Here is a 26,947-nt window from a genome sequence, read left to right as displayed (position 1 = left end):
ATGTTCTGTTTTTGCATTGTGTTTTACGAGACAATTTTCCCATTTTCAAACACTGTTATTTGGGTTGTGAGTGAACAGGCCTAGCGATTGCTCTCTCCTTCTCTTACACTTTTTTATACCGGACTTTCCAACAATCCCAATTGGCCCTCCCATTTCCCAACCATGCACTCGCCTCACTTTGTGAAACCACATGACGTTTTCCAACCACAGCTGGGAGACAATTCCTAATTATTGTAGACACATGCTGGAGACCTCCGTTCACCCCATGGTTGCCGGTGTAGCCCCTGGAAATGACGCAGCACTCCCGTTAGGCACGAAAAGTCTCCTCGATGTAGCAGGATGATTCGTTTTGTGATAAACCTATCGTGCAGCAGAGTGACAGTCTGTTTTGACAAAAATGCTCGCAGTTATGCTTATGTCACACATGATGATTGTATTACATCAGGCATATTTATTCCTTTGTTACACTAGACTGAGATACACCTGATGGTAGCAACCAGACTAGATGATGTTGATGATATCAAAGATGGTATTGATGTTGATATGCTGATGATGGTGATGATTTTTTTTTTTTCTGAAAGGGCAAAACCACTCCATCTCCATGTTGACTTAAATAAAATGAGGTAGGATAAACACGAGTAGAGTAAAAACAGTAAAAGTAACAAAATTTGACGTTAAAGGGATGGTAAAGTTTTGGTTGATAGGGAATCAGATTATGACTTTTTGCGAGATAATTAGAAATCACTTATATGAAATATTAAAGAGCATACAATTCTGAGAGGAATTTACAGTTTATTTGATGAAAATTGGTTTTTAAAAAGTCAAGATATCAAAAAAAAAAAGTCACGATATCCAAAAACAAAGAAGTCCTGATAAAAGATTGGACCCACCTTTTATTACGACCATTTTGTTTTGCTTTGTGTTTGGATATCTCAGCCATTTCAAAAGAGATGTTCATCAAATAAACTTTTAATTCCCTTTAGAATTGTATGCTCTTTCATACTTCATATAAGTGGTCACGAACTATCTCGCAAAAATTAAAACCTGAATCCCCATCTCAGCCAAAACTATACCATCCATGCTTTTGCTATTAAATGAAATGACATTGATCCCCAGCAGATATGCAAAATAGACCAGCCAATGATGTCACTGCATCAAAATTCCCCCATTCACTTGTACATTGAAATATAGTAAAACTATTTTGATCCATGACTCAGCAGTTATGACCCCTTCACCTTACAAAGACATCGTTGCCAAGTCATTGAAATTTTGGAACAATCGTTTTTGCAAGGGACTGTGTTTCTTAACCCGTTGAAGATGAGTCTTGAGTATACTTGGGCAAGTGTCTATGGTAAATGTGCGTTGTAGCAATAGCATATGCAAGGCAATGAGGAGTTTAAATCAAATTCTTTGCTTCAAAAGAGTGTTTTCATCAATCATGGCTACATCATGCATAAAGACTGATTTTCTCCCTGGTAAGACATTATTATTGAACAAAGTTAAGATACAAATGTCATGGCCATATCCAAGTTTCCAACTGTAATGTGGTTGTCTTTGTGTTGCAACCAGTATTTTAACTGGTGCCAGTTTGAATGTACAGATAAAGATTATCAAGATTGCAAGGCATTGAAAGAGATGACACTGTTGTTTCATTACAATCCCATTCAGGAAAAAAAAAATGACGAAAAACTGCTTATCCAATAGTAGTAAGCTCATGGAGTCAGATTACTGAGTCATTGCTGAAATCAATGTACTGAGAACTCCTGTTTATATGTCCATGATATGTGAATATGTTTGGTATTGTCATACTTATTTTTGTTTTATACAAGTGGAAAAATAAAACTTTAATACTGAAACTGAACTGAAACTGAAAATTGAGCCCGAAGGGGCGTGAGCTTTCGATCCTAGCAGAATCTTTGTCAGAAGCACAATTACAAACATGAAAGGTAGACTTCTTCTTCTTCTTCTTCTTCTTCTTCTTCTTCTTCTTCTTCCAGTCTGGTACAGTCCGCCGCTGGCGTACTATTGTACCTTGTGCTTGTCAAGTGACTTACAGTTATATCAGGGAGGAGAGACATCTCACCTCCCTGGTTGTATGGAGCACAGACATCTTATATAACAACATAACACATGACATGACACTGTCAGGGAGGGGCAGGGGACACAGAACATTGAGAACAAAAGGGTAAGGTTGGGTGTCAAAAGCAGATAATAAGGTATATGGAAGGAGGAATAGAGCAAAGAAGTGAGTACACAAAGGAATGGTAATGTAATGCCAGTTTCATCATAATCCCAGTCACATGATCTCAAAATACACTGAATTTAGATTAAATTCGAGTTAAAGGGAAGGCAAACCCAAAGAGCAATGTGGATTAAGTAAAAGCATTAGCATTAGTAGAACACATCAGTGAAAATTTGAGAAAAATCGGACTATCGATGCAAAAATTACGAATTTTTAACGTTTTGGTGTTGGAACAACTGGATGAGGAGACTACTAGAGGTTATGACGTATTAGAGGACAACGATATAAAGAAAATATAAAAGGAATTGCACAAAAATTCCTTTTTCTACCAAAATGAAAGAGCTCTTGAGTAACCACTTTCAGAAAGCAGTGGGAATAAGTGCTACCCCTCACATATGTCAGTATCAAGTGGAGGGAATGTATATTTTTCATGAAAAATGAATTTTTACTGATTTCCCTTTATATTTTCTTTATATTGTAGTCCACTCATACGTCATAACCTCTAGTAGTCTCCTTTCCCAGCAGTTCCAACACCAAAACTTTAAAAATTCATAACTTTTGCATTGATTGCCAGATTTTCCTCAAACTTTCACTGATGTGTTCTACTAATATTACTGCTTTCACTCAATCCACATTGTTCTTGGGGTTTATGTTCCCTTTAAGTCTAGATCTAAAATTCGAGGAAGTATAGCTTATACCTTCTCTATGTGAGATATAAAATGCATTCAACATCCTTTCAAGACTTTTGTCTATCACCATGGTTACAGAGTCCATTGTGATGGATCTGCATCTGATAAGGTCCTCTGGTTCCTGTCAATGCCTTTCTAATGTTCTCCCATCGCCACCAGCTGTGATCCTGTTGTTGTTCTCTTCTTGTTCTTTGTTTTCCCTTCATCTGTGGGAGGCAGACTGGCAAGAATTTTAACATAATTATCAGATCTGTGTTGAAATATGACAACAGACATGCAGTCTGACTTCAGCTCCTCTGACATCTAATGGACTCCAAATCTCCGCAGCCAATCCCTCGCACAGATGCGGCCGTGCGCCAAACAAGGTCACGTGACCTGCATTGCACTTTCATCCTGTGCGATGGGAAAGGCTCGTTGGGGCGTGAGTGCATGCATGTGGGGCATCTGCCCGGAGTTGAGAGAACTTTTGGAGCAAACCCCTCCAATTTGATCGGGCCACAGCGACTGTTTAGCACGCGAGAATATTTACAGCATTTGAAATCAGTGTCATCAGTCCAGATAGATTATCCTTAGTGGTAGATATGTCATGCTTGGTATATGAAGGCCAATAACTACGGTTACTGTCCTGTGATATACAGTACAAAGCAATATGGAGAAACATAAATAGAAACTCTGTCATCAATTTGAAGTCAGGCGCAAGTGTTGGTGTCAAATATTTTAGCTATTAGGATCTCAACATTTTTTGTTAAATGTCTAAATAGTTGTCCTTCAACTGGCCAGTGTGTTTTGTTGCCATGATGTTACTCTAAACATAAATTTACCCTCAAAGTGCATGTTTGAAAGTTGTCTTGCATGATCTTAGAAGAAAATTTTTTATTTGCGAAGAAAGCAAAGTTTTATAGTGATATTTCATGAAGAATCAAAAAACAACAACAATATTTGGCAATGATGATGTCTCTGAAAATCAGCTCCAGATAAGATTATGTTTCATTCAATCTTTTTTTTTTTTATTCTTCTTTTTTTTTGGGGGGGGGGGGAGGGCAGACAGGAATTGCTTTTTGATGGAATTCTCCCTATTCGTGGAATATTTCTGTATATACCTTGTCTGCACATTTTCTCAACTGTCAAGGTGCTTGCAGATGTAATAATGCCCCTCGGCAGGTGTTTTCAACATATATATGCTCTGGGCAAAACCGCCTTAAGTCAGGCAAGCAATTCTCAGCGACATATTCAGCCATGGAAGGTGCATGAGATGTTGATAGAGTCTTGTAGGGTGTGAACACAGGACATCCCATCCGGATGTTGCTGGTGTTTGTCGTCCGTGCTTCGCTTTACTGTCTTCCACATTAAGGTCAGGCTTCCTGCTGCAGTACAGGCACGCACATAATGCTCATGCATTTTTTCTTTTTAGAGAGAGAGAGCGTGTCAGATACTAGGAAATCTTGCTTTTGTAGCTTTCATAGGAAAGTCAATAAACAACCTCTTGTAATATAACATATCCATGGCAACAGAAGTAGGACTGCTATGTGGCCTTTATCCAGTGTTTGATATTTTAAATATCAATTAAAATCATTGTGAACTTCACAAATTTTGACTTTACCACTCTACGAGGTTATGACAGATTTAAATAAGTATATTAACTGCTGCACAGAGCAAGATAAATCAAAATGAAAAATAACAATATAACATGAGGATTTGAGGAATTTCAGAAATACAATCTTATGTACCTTTTAATGGAAATTTATGAATAGTGCTATCTCTGCCCCAGGGAATTAACCCATTGAGGACGGGCTGATTTTGCTACAACACGCATTTCCCACAGACTCTTGCTTGAGTATACTCGGCACTCGTCCTCAACGGGTTAATGCTCATCTCTTTATTCCATTGTTCCTAGTTTTTGTGCATTGAAAAAAAAAAAATCTTCAAATTCACTTTAGATATAAATACTTTCATTATTCAAGTAATGTTCCACCTTTCATTTATGCAAGATATCAAACTAAAAAAAAAATATATCTAAGTGGTAGATCATAAATATATACCCCCCCCCCCCCAAATGAAAAAAAAAAAAAAAAAGCAGTTAAAAGCAGTCCTTGTGCTAGACATGTCCATCTGGGATGGTGGTCGAAGTTTGTTTCCCATGTAAAGTTTGTGCCTTTGCTCTCATCTGTTTTATTGAATAATAGCCACATGAATTTGTGGTTGTAGTTATCAACAAGACATCAGTGAGTGAAACAATACAGCTGTATCGATTGAAATCAGAATCAGTTGAATTGCATTATATTCCCAGCATTGTATCCCTCCATAACCAACCAAGTTCATGACAGGAAAAGAAAACACTTAAATAAAAGAGTATTTTTGAAATAGGCATGAGAAAATCAAAATAAAAGTTGTTAAAGATGATTATGATGATCGTAATAAGGAGATGATAGCATGCAGATGATTAGGATTAAGAACAATGGTTATGATGGCAAAATAATGATGATAGTGATAAGAAGAACAAAAAGAACAATGACAATAATGGGATATAAAAAGTGGTCAATACTGAAAACTTTGTACCGTATGGCTCTGATGGAAATTCTTGATAATTACATGAGTTTTGGTTAAAAATGAAGAAGTTCTCTTGCAGCACCAGTCATCCATGTATGCCTGCTGCCACCAGTGGATGTGGCCTCTTGTCAAGACCCCACCTGTTAATGAAAGTTTGACTCATGGCTTTACCTCTATTGAATAAAATGATGTCTTATAAAGTCTTGATGCAAGGCTGTGTGCTTGTTTACTCCATAGCTGTCTCTCTGCAGCTGGGGCTACGCAATTTCAAGAAGTAATGCAATGTAAACATCTAAACGCTTTAAACTTGCGCGTCAAGTGGTGTAAGTTTTTGACTAGTGTGTATGTCAAATGTGGCAATCTAAAGACTGTTTAGTTACAAATATTTGCACGGCAGCCCCATAATCCTCTCAAGTTGCAGGATTAGGATTCAGCGGGCAAAGGGGAAGAGCTACCGTGACCTCTGACCCCTGACATTTTGACTTCAAAGCTACTGCCACCCATCAGAACAAGAAAAAGGAAAGCCATCAGACATCACTCCCCCATTGTTTCAGATATGATTGGATGTCATTGCGTCTGCAAAGAAGAAAGGATATCTGACATGGTCTAGCTGTAGTGTTTGAAAACATTGATGATATCACTATCTGCCACAAATTCCATCTTGCTTTTTTTTTTTAGTCAAGCATTAAACAATGCCGAAAACTTGCATAGTCATTCCCTTTCTCTCTTGTCCTCCCTTCCCTCCTCTATCTTTAATTATCTCCCATGAAGATTCCGATTTTAGAGAGAAAAATGAAACTGATGGAAGCTTTAGTTGTGATGGCAGAAGAGAACCATCATAAACTTTTAGCCAATTCCCATTAACCAGTTGAGGACAGTTTGATTTTGCTACAACACGTATTTCCCATAGACGTTTGCCCGAGTATACTCGGGGACTCATCCTCAGTGGATTAAGATTTTGTAAGATGTTTATGGTACCTCCATCTCCTCATTCTCCACTTCTTCTGTGTCCCCCATCTCCTCCTCCTTCCAATCCTTTGTCGAATTCTCTTTCTACTATGTCTCCTCCTTTGGTCCTTATTATTGGTGTATTAAAAGACTGATCAGTAGTACCAAAGGACTGAGAGGATCAGTGCACAAATGAGAATATGAACAATAATATAATACATGTACTGTGTACATACAAGCAAATATGAAGTATCCTTGTCCTGCATTTCCTCCCCTTCTAATCCTCCTCCATCTTCTACCAATCCTTCATCTCCTTTATCTCCTCCATATCCTTTCTCTAATTCTCCTCCTACTGTGTCTTCTTCTCCATCTCCTCCTTGGGACCTTACCCTTGTCCTCCATCTCCTCCCCTTCTCATTCTCTATCTCCTCTAGTCCCTCCTCCTTCTAATCCTCCTCCCCCCCCCCATATGTGTCCTCTTTTTAATCCTCCTTTCACTTCCTCCTCCTCCTCCATCTCCTCCATCTAATCAATTCAATTCAATTCAATTCATTTATTTTTCATTCTTCTTTTTTCCAACAAAAAAAGAAAGAGGATATGGAGGATGAAGATTAGAAGAAGGAAGAGATGGAGAAGATGGCGGAGGAAGAAGAGGAGGAAGAGGCAGAGATAGAAGAGGACAAGGAGGAGGAGACAGAGAAAGAGAATGAGATGGAAGAGGAGATGGAGGAGGAAAAGGAAAAATCCTCTTCCTCCATCTCCTCTTCTATCTCGTTCTCTTTCTCTGTCTCCTTGTTCTGTTCTATCTCTGCCTCTTACTCCTTCTCCTCTTCCTCCTCCATCTTCTCCTCTTCCATCTTCTCCACTCTTCCTTCTTCTAATCCTCATCCTCCATCTCCTCTATCTCTTCCTTCATCTGATCCTCATCCTCCTCCTTCTCTTCCTTCTAATCCTCATCCTCCATCTCCTCTTTCACTTCCTCCTCCTTCTCCTCCTCCTCCATCTCCTCTTTCACTTCCTCCTCCTTCTGCTCTTCCTCCATCTATTCCTCTCCCTCCTCCATCTCCTCTTCCATCTCCTTCTCTTTCTCTGTTTCCTCCTCCCTCGTTTTATTCTTTCTCTGCCTCTTCCTCCTCCATCTTCTCCATCTCTTCCTCCTTCTAATCCTCATCCTCCATCTCCTCTTTCACCTCTCCCTCCTCCTTATTCTCTATTTCTTCTTCTAATTCTCATCCTCCTCCATCTCTTCCTTCTAATCTTCATCCTCCATCTCCTCTTTCACTTCCTCCTCCTCCGTCTCCTCCATCTAATCCTCCTCCTCCTCCATCTAATCCTTTTCCTCCTCCATCTCCTCTTCCATCTCATTCTCTTTCTCTGTCTCCTCCTCCTTGTCCTCTTCTATCTCTGCCTCTTCCTCCTCTTCTTCCTCCGCCATCTTCTCCATCTCTTCCTTCTTCTAATCTTCATCCTCCATATCCTCTTTCACCTCTTCCTCTTCCTCTTCCATCTCCTCCATCTAATCCTCCTCCTCCATCTAATCCTCCTCCTCCTCCATCTCCTCTTCCATCTCATTCTTTCTCTGTCTCCTCCTCCTTGTCCTCTTTTATCTCTGCCTCTTCCTCCTCCTCTTCCTCCTCTGTCTTCTCCATCTCTTCCTTCTTCTAATCTTCATCCTCCATATCCTCTTTCACCTCTTCCTCTTCCATCTTCTCCATTTAATCCTCTTCCTCTTCCATCTTCCATCATAAATGGTTTACATTTTCAGCGTAAATTGGAAAAAAAAGTAGAAATTTTCCCCCTTTGGAAAGTGGAAGAGTTCTGGGGTTTGAAATTATTCTCATGATAGATGTTGCACAATTTGTCAGCATTTTGGGAGAGCTTGGAAGAGGGAGAAAGAGAGCTGTTAGTGTTACTTTAAAGATGTGAAGTGCTGTCTCTCATTCACATTTACATTGCCAAAACCATGAAAACTCTGGTGAACAGAACCCAGAACAATGCAACTTGGAAGCTCACTCTTTTTTCTCTCTCTCTTACCTAAACATTCTGCACTTTCCAACGCCGCACATTAACGCCATCCTGAATAGGCATCTCCGATTCCAAGTTCAACAAGAGAGCTCGCTTTGACAGAAATTTGCCACCCACTTTACAGCTGTAATTTGCGGCGCCAAAGGTCAGGGTTTGTAACATTGAAATGTCTAGTACAGTCCTCTCACCCTCTCTCGTGCTAGCTGTTCTCCCCCCACCCTCTCTCTTTCATTTCTTTCTTTGTCCATCTTTACCCTTATCATTTTCATTCGTTCTCTTCATCTTTCTCTCTATCTTCATCCCTCCCCTTCCCTTTCTCTAGTTCTCCTCCAGCCCTTTCAGATTGGCAAAAGAACTCATTTGAAAAATAGTTCACCAACATGTTTCATGCTATACTGGGGCTCGTTAGCTGCATTCACACACCGTGCAGGAGTAATCAGTTCTTGTGTCATGATGTGAAAATCAGTTCTATTTGCCACCAGCAAAAAATATCACTCAGCTGTGAGTGAAGCATATTGGATCTCCATCCAGTCTGGGATGCGCATGCTTAAACAATGACTGGAGTGTGATCCCAAGCACCGTGTGCGTGAACCTAGGGTGGCAAGTTGCACAAACTGATTTTAAAGTTTGATGGTTTCTTTGTGTGCCAATCACACACACGCAGGGCAAATTGTCCTGACTTCCAAAAAATAGAAATTAGAAATCACGCTAGATGGATTTTCACATTGCTGTGTGTAAAACAAAAATTAAAGTTGTGTGTGTTTGTGCGTGTGTGTGTGTATGTGTATGTGTTCATACTCCAGAATGAAGGACATCTCGATGGCATTGCAAAAAAATCGATGTTAAAAATCTTGAATCTTTTAGTGGTGTGTGAACAGAACTTTTAAAGTGTGAAAGCAGACTTGAATGACCAAGCACTCTTTCTTCTTTTTCTTTCTTTTTTTTAAACTTTGTTTAGATAATTGTGGTCTGGAAGAGTTTTCCAATCACGTTTTGCTAGATTCAGGGTGTACAGATGGTGTGGTCTCTGAGCACATATTGAGCTTAACATGACCTTGACTCAACTTCTACCATGGAACATGCATAAAGCAGATGTGTAGTCATGTTTGGAAGCACATTGAGAACTGCACCTTTGATTGACATATAGCAGTTTGTGAAACAGCTGTTGTGTGGAATGGCATTGGCAGATTTCAGTCATCAAGATGACTCGAATGTTGCTTGCCCACAACACTCTGTAACTTTAAATTTAATGGGAAAATGATTATGAATGCATTCTTTTAGAAGAAGTATGAAACCTCCTCTCTCCATGAATATATGCAATATATAGATATATCCATCTGTCACTATCTTTGCCGATCTTAGTCTCCCTCTATATCCATTTCCCCTTTCTCTTTCTCATGATATTATGTCCCCATATGCTATTCTTCAGAAGTGCGCAAGAAAAATGTTTCCTTATGGACATGAATGATTCTGTACACCCCCTCAAAGGTTTATGTAAGCAGTTGTTCGGCCATTAAAGTGTTAAGTGAAAATTTGGAGGTCATAACTTGTCACATGAATGTAGCAAATGACATTGTAGCAAGCCTCAGTCTAGAGTAAATCAGAAACAGGTGTTAAAAGTTATTATGGATATGTTGGTTGTTTTTTCTTCTGAAGGTATAGACATTGCGTGCAGAGACTGCAAGCAGTACTGCAAACAGTATTGCAAAAGGGTGTATATGAATTGTAGAATTCCATTTATAATATTCCAGATGTGATGATGATGATGATGATGATGGTGGTGGTAGTGGTGGTGGTGATGCTGCTGCTGCTGATGGTGATGGTAGTGATGATGGTGGTGATGATGATGATGGTGATGATGGTGGTGGTGCTGCTGCTGCTGATGGTGATGGTGATGATGATGGTGGTGATGATGATGATGATGGTGATGATGGTGGTGGTGGTGGTGGTGCTGCTGCTGCTGCTGCTGCTGCTGCTGCTGATGATGATGATGATGATGATAAGGAGGAGGAGGAGGAGGATGACTATAATCAGCAATGACAGATGAGAACAGTTACTATAGTAGAGGAAAGGAGAAATGTTGCAGCCAAATCCAGGAATCTCCCAATGGCATTTACTTACAATTTAGCATCATCAGTACATGTATATTAGATTCTGTAGCTTGATGGAGTATTAGATCTTATCTAACTTTTTGTAAATGAATGGGTTCATGTAATATCTTCTCCATCATCAATATTGTTGACATACATATTTAAAGGCATTATTTGCCATTTGCAGATTAAACAAAAACCCAACTTTAGTGCTTCAAAATATTTCTAAAATGTGAGTTAGGGATAGAAACAACCAACCTAAAAATGTTAATCGGTATAATCCATGTTAAGTATTGTTAAATAAACAAAGTGTGAACAGTAGTTATGATAAAATTGTTTCTAGAATAAACTGTCCACAGTTAGGGTTTATTGAGAAAAGATATTGATATCTCCATATATTTTAGGCTTTTTTGCAAAATTCTTTTATGGTAGGATGTTTTGTGATGCAACTGATCTACACATATGCATTAAATGTGATAACTTGAGCATTTTTTAAATCACTGCTCCCAGTTGCAAACAATACCTTTAATCTTAACATGTTGTTTGACTTTCTTAAGTTTATTTCTATGTATTCCTTTTGATTTTCAATCAGTAATTATTCATGAAAGGTGAAAATCTGAGCCTTGAATGCATTTGTTTTTTGTACAGAGTAAAGAGACAATGCTTGCATGAATAATACAAATAATATAGGAACACAAGGAATTAATGTTATGAAATTGTAGCATTTGTTTCACAAAATATTTGTGATTTTATTAATCATAATAGTATGCTTTTAAAATGGGACATCAGTGCATTACATATCAAGTTACTTGTACGAGCATGAAGAGCATTCCTCATAGTTTGTCAATAATTCTTCAATAATTCTTCTATCAGACTGAACTTTCAACCCATGCAGCACTCAATCAGTGCATTGAGAGACAATCATGAGCAATGGTTGTTAGTGTCTCAGATATGCCTGTTGATATATTTATCTAAGATTTGATACACAGAGAGTTGAAATTCTGAATGGCAACTGGTCCTGACTATTAAGGTTGCATGAAGAGGTGAGGGAAATCCACTATCAACGAGATGGTAACATGTGGGACTGTGTAGAGCTCTGGCACATTTCTTTTTCTTTTTCTTCTTCTTCTTTTTCTTTAGGTGATGATACTGAATTGCAGAATTGTTGTGACCCATTTCCTCTTTGTCAAATGCAAACAGCCATAGGGAAAAATTATCATGCAGCTCCCCCCCCCCCCCCCCGCCACTTTACCTGCGCCCTCATGTCCAATCCTACGGCTGGTTCGGGTGGGCCTGTGTACCGTGGGAATTAGTGGCATGATGCAACCACGGAAACCAGAGCCCATCCCAACCGACAAACGTCTCGCAGGCATGCAGAAAAGAAACATGAGAGCTGGAAACACTCTCGACTCTCACGAACACTGCAAATATGACTTAGTGCCACTCTCACGATGATAGCGATCTGGTGAATTTTTGCGTTGTGAAATACACAACGGTGTGATGCTCTGTCACACTATGATGTACTCAAAATGAATTTAAGTATACACTTCTGTGAAAATCATCAGAATGTCATCAACATTCTTATCAGCACCTTGATACACATCCTTTTTAACAGTGTCTTTTTATTTGTGCTATGCTATTTCCAGTGAAATTTTGCATATATCAAAATATTGGAAAGAAATATAAAATTGTGATAGCAATGATGCAGCTCTGAAGAAGAAGGCAAGCATTCACAGAATTTAGTGTTTTTCTATGCAAGGAAAAACAACATAATTCACATCTGTATTTTGATATCTATATATTTTATTTATATTCTATTTTTCTCTGAGAAATTTGCTTTAGATTGACAATAGTTTCATACAAAAATTCTGCTTTATGTGAAGATGACAATAATACAAGCCAAAAAATCAGACACATGTTTGTTTGTTTTTTCCCCGCATTTGAGCAGTCAATAGAACTCAATGTCAGTGACTGCATGCCTAATTTGATCAGACTGAGACACAGTTCCATAATCAATTGTTTCCCTATTATGCAGACATATTAACCTATTAGACTTTGACACACGTTGTGTGTTCGGCATTGCACGGAAGGCAATGTCACTGATTATCAGGGACAAAAATAGACAGATAAATAGGGCTTGAGAGAGATCGAAACAGAGAGAGAGAGAAAGAGAGAGATGGGGATGATGTCAGTTGTTTTGGCTTTTCAACTGCACTGAAATGGTATGTTTATGACCAAATGGTTAATGAAGATCTTTAAATAGAGGATGGAGCTAACTTTGATTTTAGTGATGAACTTGCATAAAGTGTCCCTGATTAAATTTGGAGGTGGCAGACCCAAGGGATATGACTGTATGGTGAACAAACATTATTTTTGTGAACCAAGATAACTGTTTTTAAGACAATATTCAAATGAGTGCACAGAGACTCCAACCCAAAGCACCTCCTGATCTGGAGATTCTCCCGCCTGAAACCCCTAGCAAACGGGAGACTCAAAGTTGATGTGTGCGAAGCGTGAAATTCCTAGGGTTCTAGATGCTCTCTGGAGCTAGCTAAGGCTTATTTTTTTTCAACATACAATAGCAATAAGTAAGAAATCCTTTCCAATGGGAGACACAGAGCCAGGGTGGGAGAAATTAAATCTCAAACGGGAGAACGGGAGATTTGGCAAAAATGGGTTTTCGGCGGGAGATCTCCCGTCAAAAACGGGAGAGTTGGAGTCTCTGAGTGCATATCCTAGTCGTCAATATTATCTCTTTCTAAAATTGTCTAGTCTTGCATGGTTTGATATTTCAGTGTATATACCATGCAAAATATGATATAAATCTGACTGTTTTCTTTTTGTTTTGTTTCTCAACAGAATGAATATCACCAAATCAGACTGTCACTTCTAGCAAATGGAGCACTTGGGGGCGCCCTACTGTGTCTACGCTTTTACGCAACCGGCATGCAGCCACCGGTATTTGCGCCTGCCGACAATCCGGCATCAGTTTCACACAGTGTCTTGGCACGAACTTTGACCTTCCTCTTCTTACCAGCATACAATGCATGGCTACTGATGTTCCCAGTGACGCTGAGTTTTGATTGGTCCATGGAATCCATCCCACTCATTCAAACAATAACCGATGTCAGGAACTTGTGGAGTGTGTGCCTCTATGGGTCGTTAGCCACTCTTGGATTATATTCTTTTAGGGAGTTGAATTTTCTTCACGAGGTCTCTGTAAGGAGGTCAGGCAGGTTAAAACATGTGCCTTCGTCTCAGTCTCATGAAAGTTCTGACTCTGTTCCCACCGGAGAGGAGGGTGACCAAAAGCTATCATGTAATGGGGTATCACACAAAACTAATGGGAAGGAGTCTAAACTGCTCCGAAGTGGGCATGCAAAGAAAGCCATCATATCTGCCAGAAAGGAGAACAACAATTTCTACCCACGGCACAGCAACGGCTGTGTGTCCACCCGCAAGCGAGCCAACCCGCCGCGCCACTCCTCCTACAGTCCCGAACGAAACGGTCGCCACCGGATCAGGAGCAATAGCTGGTGTAACCATGGCAACGCAGCAGAAACAACGATGCAGGGAGAGACAGAAGAGCGAGAGCAGGTTCTAGGCACGATCGTCGTGGCGACATCCTTTCTAATATTCCCCTTCCTGCCAGCCTCCAACCTTCTGTGCTACGTAGGTTTCGTGGTGGCCGAGCGCATCTTATACATCCCAAGCATCGGCTTCTGTCTGGGCCTGGCGGAGATCGCCAGCCAGATTTGGCAAAGATCGAAAGCGATGGTCCGCAAACTTCTCCTGGGCCTCGTCCTGATACTTGTGTGCCTATATTCATGCAAGACAGTGATGCGAAACAGAGATTGGCAATCGGAGGAATCTCTCTACAGGGCTGGGATCGCCGTCAACCCACCGAAAGGTATTACAAGAGTAAAGATATTCTCAGAGAAATACTCCAGCAATCATCAGAAGTTTAGAAAGATGAACTTGTCTGCACTTTTACTTGTCAGCAATTGTTGTCAAACAATAATTCGAAAGAAGGGGAATATTTATTGAAGACTAGCTCAAGTAACATGATTACTGTGCATCACAGTAGAGGGTATTTAATTTTGTTACAACACGCATTTCCCTTAGACGCTTGCCCGAGTATACTCAGGCCTCGTCCTCAACGGGTTAAGAAAGCAAGTGGGACTAAAGAATATTATTGATTATTCCTTAATTATGCAGCTGGAGTAGAAATATTTGTATCTGCCTCTTTGGAATAGCAGTGGATGATAACAAAAACATAAATTCAGGCCCTCTCAGCAAAGCAGTATCCATCTATAATATACTGATATGCCTCTGTCAACCAAAGAGCGGATAAGAATGTGGATGAAGGTGGCAGAAATGTCCAGAGAGGTAAAAATTTCATTGGGCAAGGTATTGGAGGTCTCATAGATGGATTTAGATGGGACACTTAATTCTTTGTGGGCAAGACAGTGGATCATGTCAACCACAATCAATATTGTGCAGAACTGATGCTGCTTCTTTCCACAGAGAAGGGACTCTAACTGCTACAAGACCCAGGAATATTTTCCATCAAGCAGCTATAGGTGGCGCTGTTCTCCTTTTTATACTGAGCTTAGTTGAGTTAAGCAGCATGTGTACATATTATAATTGCCACAGAGATGCAAGTGTCTGCTGCTTGCTGGTTTTTAATGAGTCAGTATCGTATTGCTCTTCCTTTACAGCTTTAGGGAATCTTGCCAATATTTACAAGACTGCTGGAAGGATTAAGGAGGCAGAAGATGCCTACAGAAAGGCATTGACATACAGGAAAAACATGGCAGACGTCCACTACAACTTGTAAGTATGCTGAGAGTGACCCATAAAGATTGTCTAGTTGTATGACATTGGATTCACTTTCTGAAGCCAAATCTACTCTTGTCAGGATTTCATGGTATCTTAAGGCTCTTATTTATTTCTCATTTATGGAAATAAGTTTCACCGTCTGTATATGTCAAGAGGGGCACTGTTTCTACTTGCGATTGTCACAGAGTTTGAAGGTCATTAGTTTAATCAAATTAATTTTAATTTGTTGATGTGTGCTTGTGTACATTCAGATTGATATTAGATGATTGAAATTATGACAACAGTTATGTAGTAATTCTGTTGTTGCTTCCAAGCCAAGAGATAGTAAAAATTGATTAGGAATCTACAGGACTGTCATTCCTTGTTGAGCAGTTATCAAAATGTGTGTCACCAGTTGAGTGAGGGCAGCATAATCTATTTCTCATGTTGCTGTTACCGTGATCAATATATATCTCTTATCATGTCCACTCCACAGGGGTGTCCTGCTTCAGGAGGTTGGTCGGGTGGAAGAGGCAGTCGAGAGCTACCAGATGGCAATCAAATGTCGCCCTCGCATGTCAAGTAAGTGCCATGAAGCAACTCATGTGCAACTGACAGGATCAAAGTGCATTGGATGGCAGGGAGGAGGAGAATCTGCAAGACAGATATATTCTCCTTGATTAGTCTTGATCTACCGATCTTTAGAAATGATTGCTCATTGTTGTACTTTGCATAGACAGGTGTATTCTGTTGTGTAAAGTGAAATATAAATCAAGAATTTATTTAAGATACTGAAACATGGTTTTGTTTGAAATCAATCCTACTTCATGCCCAGTAATCCCATGATCAAGAGTGAGAATGCAAACAAAATGCCTTTGTCAAGTTGTAATTAGATACTTCTAAAGGAACTGATATTGGCTTAGTAATATTAAATGAAGACATCTGCATTTTTTGTGAAAAAAAATCACTTTTAACAGAACTGATGTTAATTCTACCAATTAATCATGCCTAAAATCTGGCATACATAAAAGCCCTAGTGGCTCACTCCAAAGACTCAAATGTTTTATCTTTACCTGATATTTGACTCACTTGTGCTCTTGGAGTATTCACATGCTAATGTCTACATGCCAATAATGCTCCTTCTTAAATACAGTGGCCCACCTGAATCTGGGTATTGCCATGACAACTGTTGGGCGAATCACAGAGGCCGAAGCGGTCTACCGGCGGGCAGCAAAACTGGACGATGCTGGCCTGAAGGACCCAAAGGGACAGATGCATGGCATCATATCGGCACTATTCAACCTGGGCAGACTCCTACAGGAGGCCAACAGACATGAGGTAGGGGGACCAGGAGGAGTGGTAGAAGAGAGGATGTTGATGATGGTGGTGAACAGTTATGATGATGATAAAGATGGTTGCAATCAGGTTGATGATAATGATGATGATGATGCTATTGATGATTGCTGTGGTGATGATGATGCCAATGATGATGGCATTGGTGGTGATGATGATGATGATTAGGATTGTTCTAAAAGTGATGATATACATGATTGTGGTGATAATAATGATGCTGTGACTTGTGATGATGACGACAATGATTAGGATTGCTCTGGTAATGACGATTGTGCTGCTGCTGCTGCTGATGATGATGATGATGAAGACTATTGTGTGATGAAGATGACAATTATATTGATTGTGATGAATGAATGCAATGATGATGATGATGATGGTATCAATAGTCATGGTGTTGACACAGATTTACTGCTATACAAGCTTGCAATAAGTGTGTGTTTTTGTTGTGTTGCTATCAATAGGAAGCCTTGGAAGTTTTGGAAGAAGCTCTTGACCGACGCCCAGATTACTACTCACCACAGAGTCTCTTCAACATGCTGGGTAAGTGGTTTGAGATATCTTTGTGGGAACTGAAATATATATATTTTCAGCAATATGTGTAGTTCTTCTTTATGACATGTTGACACAGTGGAGTGGCTCTGATTTGGTAATCAATGTTATGTGATAGTAGGAGCTTTATCATTTTCTGTTAAATCTTGCCATGACAGACATTTAACAGAGAGCAATCAAGTATTAACTGAGGTAGATATGATTAAGATTTTTTTGCAATGCATAATCTGTCTTATACTCACAGCCTCACATGTCTCAAGAGTTCTTAAATCTCAATTTGAATACAGTACTACATGACCAAATCCAATAAGATAACACACCAAATCTAACACCAATACAAATGGATTTACAGCATACATCCTGCTTACTATTTGTGTCATTGCAGTAGGGGAAAGTAATTTGGTGTCCACCTGTGTTGTGCAAGATTTTGATCTCTCCAAAGACCTTAAACATGTGACCCAGAAGTAATTGCTCATGCTGTGTGTGTTTTAAATCTGATAAAGTAAGATATTTCACACATACATGGATGTCATTGGATGTGAAGCTTGAACTATCACATGTATTTGACACTGTTATCTCGCTATACTGTTTTCCTTTTTTGAATTTTTCCTCTCTCATGAAAGGTGAGACCCACTACAAGCTTGGTAACATTCTTGAGGCTGAGAAGTGGTTCCAGGAATCACTGTTGAGCAAATCTGATCATGTGCCTGCCCACCTAACCTACGCCAACCTCCTCAGCAAGACGGTAAGTCTTTCGGGTTATTCTATGCACTGTAGGTATTACACGTCATGCCTTCATATCTCATCACTACTAGCCCTGAGGTTACGAATAACAGATGATGCACTGTAAAAGCAAACATTTTCATGCAAATTATTTTTCATGCTCTGAATTTCGTGTGTACTATGGATACAGATAATTGATCTGCATTACAACAGCAAATTCATTCGAGCTATTATAAGGACTAGCAAAAGTGAAGAAAATTACAAATAACACAACAGTTCTGAGATGTGAAATTATCACCATGATTTTTATTTTTCATTTGGGATGATGAAGACTTTCATGTCAATAACATGTTTATTCTACAGTGAATGCAACAAAAGCTAAAGACAATAGATATTCAAGCCCTTAATGTTGACTGTTTTTCAGCCATTGTAACCATGCATTTCTTATCTACTTCAAAACAATCGAGGCTAAAACAGGTGCAACTATACTTCTTATAATAGCATAGAAATCTACAGCTATGCATTTTTTTTTATCTGCTTCAAAACAGTCAAGGCTAAAACAGGTGCAACTACTTCTTAAAATAGCACAGAAATCTACAGATGTTTTGTATTTATAACAAACATGTCACACCTGTGCCAACCATCTGGAAAAAATCAATATTGCTCCACCTGTAAGTTCATGAAAATTCACTCTTCAGCCTTTCTGGAATGCGCAAGCTTATTCAAGCAGTGAAATAGTGAGGTTATTCACTCTGTGTGGGGTCAACAAACTCTACTCACTCAGCAGAGTGCAAGGAGTTTATGTCATTGACTTTATACAGACAAAGAGGATACACACAAACACACACAATATATAACTACGTGTACCTTAATATCAAAGATATAAGATACTATGACATGTAACATAACAATTTTACGAGCTTTTGGTTTCGTGCACTAGTTTCATGTCATGCAAAATGAAAAAAAAAAATCCACTTTTACAGAATAGAAACTCTATTCTGATTGTACTTTATGCAGAGCATATCGACTTGGTTTGAATTGTCACGTGTCTGTAAATGGGAGGCTGCAAAGATGGTTCTGACATTACATGGATATATTCTGTGTAAACCTGATGTGGTTTCTGAAGTGATGATGAAATTCTCTTGTATTATGTTGATTTTATATATACATGTATGATAAGTAAGGATATAACTTGTGCTACTGTTGTTTGAAAGAATAAAAAATGACGGTTGAAATACTTCTCAGAAATTTAATCTCTCCGAGTAGTTACTGCAAACCACAAAGACGGGAGGGGAAGTCATTTTAACCCAATTCCAGACTGTAATGGTTTCTGCAGTTAAGCCCGACCAAAAACCTCAATATCCTTTTCTTTTTTTTTTCAATGCAGCCAAACCATCAATTTTGCAGACCTGATTATTTGTGGAAGAAAGAGATGATAAATACAGAGGGGAGATGTGCTGTAACAGATTGTTATCAAATCACACGCTGATCTACTGTCTTAATGAACATGTCAGAAAAAATGAAACCAGTGGTTTTGTTGGGGGGGGGGGGGGGGTCTCCCGACATGTTTGTTAATATGCTAATCTGCAATTTTAACAAACATATAAAACAAATAATGAAAGCAGTTGAGATCTTTGAAAAAGAAAGAAAATACATAGGGTGACACTGACATTTGATAACAATCTGTTACAACACTGATTATTCTTGTTGAGGATTTTTTTTTTCGTTCATCCTCAGAATCGAGCACATGATGCTGAGTATTTTCTGAAGAGAGCAGTGGACCTTGAACCAGAGAATGCCAATGTGTTTCGACACTATGGTAAGACTCAGAACTGGTACTTCTCTCTGTCACTCTATTACAGTTTCATTTCATTTTATTTCATTTCCAACATATATGATTACAACATTTGAATACTTATAGTAATGATACAACAATGCAAGGAAAAAAAAAACACCAAAAAACTGTGAAAAGTTTGCCAAGAATACCGCCCAAGTTTGTCTATCTTATTCATTTATATTTAAGATTTTGTTTCAATATTTTAAGAGATCTCGGCTGTTTGAGATATGCTATGTATTTTCCTTCTTTTCACTCCTTTTTTTTAAGTGAGATGATGTCAATTCATATGTTTGTTTTATGGGAAAGTGGAGTGGCAACTGTGTTAACCCATTGAGGACAGTCTGATTTTGCTACAACATGCCGTTCCCATAGACACCTGCCCAAGTAGCCCAAGTATATTCAGGACTCATCCTCAACGAGTTAAGATACTTTAGTTTTGCTTCTGCCAGTGTCTCGCAGATGAATGAATATTAGATTGGTTCCTGTTAGCCTTCAAAATGAGATCATCTGCTATTCAGTGTTTCCTTTTTTAGCACAATTTACTTACCATATGGACAAATCATTAGAGGAGCTACAGCCTCAGATATAAACTTCAAATGCTGTTGGATTATTGTACCAGTGAACTTGTAAAGATAATGCATATTATTGCATATAGAGTTGGAAAGCAAATAGAACTTGGCAGCCTTGAAAAGCAGCTTGTATTAACTTTCATTATTTTGTCCTTCAATCCATCCTCCATGTAATCTCCAGGTCAGTTTTGGCACGACCAGGGCAACTTCAAGCAGGCGTCAGACTACTACCACCAAGCCCTCCGCTTGCAGCCCAATGACTTTGAGATCACCTTCAACCTTGCCAACTCCCTTCGCCAGGCAAAGGAAAATGAGGAAGCAGAGGTCTACTACAGGCAAGCCGTGGACCTCAAACCTGATGTGAGACATCTTTTTATCATTTTTCTTCTTCTTTGGCACCATGTGCCTGGTTTATACCATTTGCTAACTACTGTAAATGCAGAAATTTACATATTTCACGCTACTTTTGGCTAGCGCGAATTCTAAAACCGGTGAAAATATCTTCACAATTTTATCTGCACATTTGAATGGGTTGACAATTGCACAGCGTGAATTCAAGAACACACGAATATGTTTTTGAGCCGCCCAGCGCAAAAAAATTAATCACTCGAAAATATTGACATTTACAGTATTGCTAGTCATCTGGTCCAAACCATGAGGGGTCGGCATCATTCACGTGTTTCCTGGTTTGGGTATGTGGGCAGACCACTTCATAGGGTTAGCACCCTACTCTTTGCGATGAATGAATAAAGCAAGCGAGATCTTTTATGGGAATGAGTTCTGACGAACTCACACACGGTACCTCAATTTGATGTCCTACATGAGTGTTTTGCCCCGTACTAGAGGGAACAGGATGATTACACACAGCATTGCTGAGCTAGACTTTCAAAACTAACCAGAGCCATTTGATTGTATTAAAGGCAGATGTGCTACGGGCGGAGCCTCATCTTTTTATTGATATCAGTAGATTGGGTAATCACATGTAATATTTTGTTATCATGATTAGAGACACGTGTTTCTTCCCAGGTGGTCATCTTTTCTCACACTCTTTGTCATCTTCTGATGCTTGTTGCTATGGAAACAGGTTGCCAATGGACACGTGAACCTGGGAGCCATGCTACACCTGAACGGCAAGCTGGAGCTGGCTGAGGAGAGCTACCTGAGAGCCTTGACCCTGAAGCCTGATGACCCGACGAGCCTGCAGAACCTCAAAAAGCTACGCAACCTCATGGCCAAGAGGGCAAGCAGGGAGGAGGCGGAGTCGACGACGCCTAGCAACCGGTGACCCCTGGTGATAAAAACAAGGATCCAACAGGCTGATGCATCCTCTCTATTTATGATCCCGAACCCTTCTGCTGATAACCAAAGTTGGACTCACAAGAGGATTTTTTGTTAGTCCTGAATCAATTTTTTCAGATTTCTAGGCAAGCAGTGACAGTACGCCTTTTTTTCTTCCACCGACAGATACATCATACACCGATTTTTGACATCTTTTGAACGCCAAAGTGATGTCGTGGCAGAACATAGAGAAATTCTGTTTTTCTGTACATGTATGTCATACACACAGTGCACACCTCAGGCAAAATTGTAGATTGGACATTTCTGTGATGATTATGGCTTTTCTTATCATAAATCCGATGTATCACAGGAGAATTTCACTTTTTCTTTCCCTCTAGCTTTCCTCTTTCACCTGTCCCCATGGGCGCCTGCTACTCATCAAGGACATATCTGTGATCTTTCTCCTTAGTTTGATAGTCTGCAGTATTTTTTTTTTTTTTTTGGGGGGGGGGGGGGATTTACTCATGCAGAGTATTTTATGGGACATGTTTGATATGTATGGCAGTGGTATGGACTGTGGTTCCTGTGTTTAGCCAGAGTGTGTTCACATATGACACATACTCGGCTGGCCAGACAGAGATTTTATTTGTGGGATATTTATTCACATGAGATCATGGATTGTAATTATTCATTTTGACGATGAGAAAAATATTTGTCAACTTGGGTCTTTTGTGCTACAGACATGCCAGAACACTACTCATAAGTGACTCTACTGTCTAAGTGAGCTGTGATTAGTCAGATCTATTTCAGTAGACTACCTGAGAATGACTGTAATTTATGACTTTGAAGGAATATACATTTTTCTGCGTCATATCCTGACATTCAATATCATTTTGATTCATTTTGTACAGCACCTATGAATTCCATTCAAATAGTTTGCTGATTTTTTTTTACTTTTCATCTTGAAATACATCACCACCAGCACCCATTCTATGAAATAGAAGGACCAACTCGCACTTCCTTTCCATATCATTTCCTTATTTGATACTTCCTTCTGTGTCATATGTCTCAAAGACTAGACATTGTGCATGAAGGAGTGGGCGTTTGTTTGTTTGTTTGTTTTTCATTGTTTTGTTTTTTTTCTATACCAAATGTGCAATATGTAGGACTTGTAAGCCCATTATGATGTTACTATGTTTGGTTCAGAGACAATAATAATGATAGATATTACACATTTTCTGATTTTCCTTTTTTAAGGAGGTTAAGGGAGGAACCTTACATATCATATTTCATGCTCCAATTACATGTGATTATGTAGTTGGAAAAGGTAACCGGAACATTGTGGATTATCAAATTAGTTTGTATAATGTAATCAATGCTTTTCTAGCTTAGAGCAAGAAAATCAGTATATTCTGGTGTGGAGTCTGCTCCCATACGACTACCAACTGAGAGACGTCGTTATTATCTGACAAGGAAAACCACATAATGGCAATGTTACATGAGACATTTTATAGACAATATCATTGTCCCTGTTTTGTTTAAGCCAGCTTTTATGAGCCTCCTGGTACAGTTACAAAGCTGGCATCATAGGGTTACACCATTGTGGTCGCCAGACAAAAAGGTTACGCATAGAGAATAGATTCTTTAGATTCTGATGTTTTTTGTTTCTGCTGTCTCTGAGGAAATTGACAATATCATGTGATGTGTTCGAGATGATTACCATGTGATTGCCCAAATCCATGTGGGGTTAATGGAAAGAGACCAGAGACATGAAAAGAGGCCTCTGCAATGTAAAAAAAAAAAAAGAAAAAAAAAGAGATGGGCAGGGCATTCTCATGGTGCGTGGTGTGAATACCACAACAGTGAATTCATTTTATACCTCATATACACACAAAGTGAAGTAGAGAAAACACAGATGTTGGTTGGGAATCATCTCTATGCATACCCAACTAGTCCAACTAGGACCCAACTAGGATGTCAGATGTATTCTTTTGCAGGCAGAATGTAGGTTGTAGATGGTAAATTGTAGTGACATCGGATGGTATTACATGGTGTGACTCTGCTTGAGTGAAAATTGAGTATATCCACTGTGATTCCCAGAATATATGGATGGAAAAATTGGAATATACTTGGATTTTTTTTTTAGATGTATTATGAACCTTGGTATGATGTGTAAGTCTGAAATCTTCCATACTGGGAGAAAGTTTTTCTTGATGCACAATTTATCTCGTTTTGCAGAAGAGTTTTATATGAACATATTAATATTTTGTCTCAGAGCAGTCAAACTGCAAGCATTCTCCCGTTTAATATATTTTCCTTATTTTTGTTCCTTTCGCAGACCCTCTTTTGACACATCTAGTGATTAAATCCCATTATGCTAATCACTGAATCCTCTTCATTTGTACTGGCTCTTATGTTAATAATTTCCATTCAATGTTCCAACAAAACATCAGATGAAAATATGAAATTCATTATTACATTATTTCCCGGAAAATGCAGTGTAAAGAGTATTAAAAAAAATCCCATACATCACAATCATTGTCAGACAAAATTATGATATGTGAGTAATAATTATATGTCATAATCAAGAATATGCCAACTCTGGAAATGTCTTTTGAATGTCAAATCCAATTCTTCATGGTCTGTTATGAGGTTATATACAAATATATGTACATTTGTACCTGAATAGCTGAATTTGTACTTATTTTTACTAGAAATTAACTTATCATTGCAAATCCACTTGGTAAGAATTTCTTTGAAAGTCCTTTAGACATTATTTCTCATGTGTAATATTGCATGATGTCACAAGATATTATGTTATGTAATGCTTTATTCATTCAATTTCTTTTCTTTTCTTTTTTTCAGTAGAAATCATGGTATGTTGCACATTCCTGAACTTGCCAGATGGTTTCCACAGGTTGTTTTTGGTGTAATTTGTGTATAAAGCATTTCTGCACATTTCATGCAATTCCTCTCTAGGTTTTGTTGAGGTAGGAATAGTGTGTTGTAACTGTTGTGAGGTCTGACACTCTTTGCTGCTGTACTCTACAGTGAAGTATTTATATTTTCCATTCCCATACTTCTTGTGCATGGTGCTCACAAATACAGATGATACGTAGGTTGAGATGTTTCATTGCTTAGCAAGAGGGAAATGAGATATGTTCCCTTAAGTTACATGTGTAAATTGTGTATTGGAAGAGGTGATAATGATAATAATAATAACAATATACATTTTTACTGTGCTTAATGAAAGGTTTCTAAGTGCTTTGCATCATTACAATCATGGGTTATGACATACATAAATCGTACATTCTTAAACATCCAGTCGATGATTGTATTTTAATCTTGGCAGATGTCCTAGTCTTGTTTTAAAGAATAGCTGAAGATGGAAAATTGGAATGCACTACTTATTTAATGGACCTAGGAGGTGCTGAACATGATAGCTGAATGTATGTTGAAGCCCACACAATTGCTGATAAAGAGAATGATATAGCACTATCTCTGCTGCCATAAGTCACAGGCCTTTGATTATGTGAACAATGTTGCTGGGGGGGGGGGGGGGGTCAAAATATTGTGTGTTGCGAAGAACACCAGCCTTTGATGCAGTGTGTGTGTTTTTTGAGAAGGGGCTTGGCTAGTTCACTCTGCTCTGTTGTAAGCTTCAGTTTTGCTGTGTGCATTGTGAATAGATTTCTGCAATGTGAAAATATTGCCAAAGTCTGGAAGATTTCATCTGAAGAGGTAGAGATTCAGCCATAAGAGCTTGGATAAACCTGTTTCATGGAAAAAATTGTCAATCATATTTTCTGTTTCCTATGTTTTCCCATATCCTATCAGAGTCATATCTTCTCATGGTTCTTAGCAATGTTGCATCATGATCGTGAATTTAATGTTGTCATGTGTGTAGCAGACGTGTTTTGGCCATTCTGAGCTGCAATGATTTAACAGTTACTTTTCAACCATCAAAGTATTGTGTCAATGAGGGCAGTCTCGGTCAACAGTTTTCAGAAGCAGCCGATCATTTTCAAAGCTTTATGGGTAAAAAAAAAAAAAGTTAAGAAATAGGTTGAGATTAAGCCATTTCATCTCATAAACTTACAGCTGATCATTTAAACACGTCACAAGGTTCTATCCATTATCTAGATACACTCATTACATGAGGAAATGACACATCTCATATGACCACTGGGTAGTGCCCCTGTTACTGCTAAATAAGACATTTTACCAAAGAAACAATGAGCTGTTCTCCAAAAATGTTGTCACTGTCACATTATACTCTACCAAGATTGTCATTGCAAGAATTGAACATGATGTAATTATGAATTTTCACCTCATATTGATATGTCACAGCTTTCCACATATTTGTTTAAACTCAACTCTCCTTTTCTATTGATATGTCTTTATCAATGTAGTCATTCAGAGCAGCCATTTTATTTGGATATATTTTGTTTCAGAATGTTGTCATAACGATGAGAGCATTTTCATACTTGGAATGTCAGTGTTGCTGAAAATTTATGTTGTTAATGGCTGAAGCATGGTGCAAGACAGTGTAAGCATATTATACTTTATTGAACTCCAATTTCCTTTCTCACAAAGAAAATGATGGGTAGAATGGGAAAGATATATCCAGATATAGTCATTTCACATATGTGTTACGGAGGTGTGAATGTATATTGATATCTTCGGAATGATGCTTTTAATCATGTATTATATCATAATCATTCAATCTACTTCCAGAACTTGATGTCCTGCGAGTTTTCCTATCTCTGGACTTAACCACTACCAAACTAGTCATTGAAAATGATTCTACATCACATTTCTTCCACTCTGTAATCACCCAAGATTGTCTTTTGTACAAAATATTGATAGACCTACTCCTAGTTCTCAATCCCTTCACTGTATACGTCATCAAATGTTAGTGGGTGTTGTATTTTGAAGAATCCACATCCTAGCATCCAGTAGGAGTCAAGTGCCTCTATTTTTATACTACCAGTTACCCTCATCTTTGAGTATCAGTTGTATCCTCCCACATCCTATGTGCAATCTTGTTTTGTTAGTGTAATACCAACATTTTCTCTTGTGACTCTGACAAGTCAATAAACTTATGGAAAACATTCTAAATCAGTGTCTGTTTAAGGCTGCATTCATTTATTTCACCAGTCCCTTGTCATGTATTCTTTCCTTAATGATGCACTGCACAGTTTTCATTTTTTTCTAATGATTTCACACACAATACATCATTGGTCTATAAACTCTTCATTTTGTATGTCTCTTTC

The 26,947-nt window shown here is 38.7% G+C and overlaps 1 protein-coding gene across 1 annotated transcript in view; it reads left to right on the top strand.

Moving 5' to 3' along the window:
* Window positions 1–21,865, top strand: part of LOC140229166 (protein O-mannosyl-transferase TMTC2-like) — a 110,039-nt gene extending 88,174 nt beyond the window's left edge. Inside the window, exons 3-11 of the mRNA XM_072309431.1 lie at window positions 13,401–14,451; window positions 15,263–15,377; window positions 15,859–15,944; window positions 16,516–16,700; window positions 17,177–17,255; window positions 17,888–18,009; window positions 19,725–19,806; window positions 20,575–20,753; window positions 21,478–21,865. Of these exons, the coding sequence (XP_072165532.1) occupies window positions 13,401–14,451; window positions 15,263–15,377; window positions 15,859–15,944; window positions 16,516–16,700; window positions 17,177–17,255; window positions 17,888–18,009; window positions 19,725–19,806; window positions 20,575–20,753; window positions 21,478–21,678 (2,100 nt within the window). The 3' untranslated portion in view covers window positions 21,679–21,865. The remainder of the gene's footprint in view (window positions 1–13,400; window positions 14,452–15,262; window positions 15,378–15,858; window positions 15,945–16,515; window positions 16,701–17,176; window positions 17,256–17,887; window positions 18,010–19,724; window positions 19,807–20,574; window positions 20,754–21,477) is intronic.
* The last annotated feature ends 5,082 nt before the right edge of the window (window positions 21,866–26,947 follow it).

Source organism: Diadema setosum, chromosome 5 (genome assembly GCF_964275005.1).
Source record: "Diadema setosum chromosome 5, eeDiaSeto1, whole genome shotgun sequence".
NCBI lineage: Eukaryota > Metazoa > Echinodermata > Echinoidea > Diadematoida > Diadematidae > Diadema > Diadema setosum.
The sequence above is the reverse complement of the archived record's forward strand: the minus strand, read 5'-3'. Positions and strand labels throughout refer to the sequence as shown.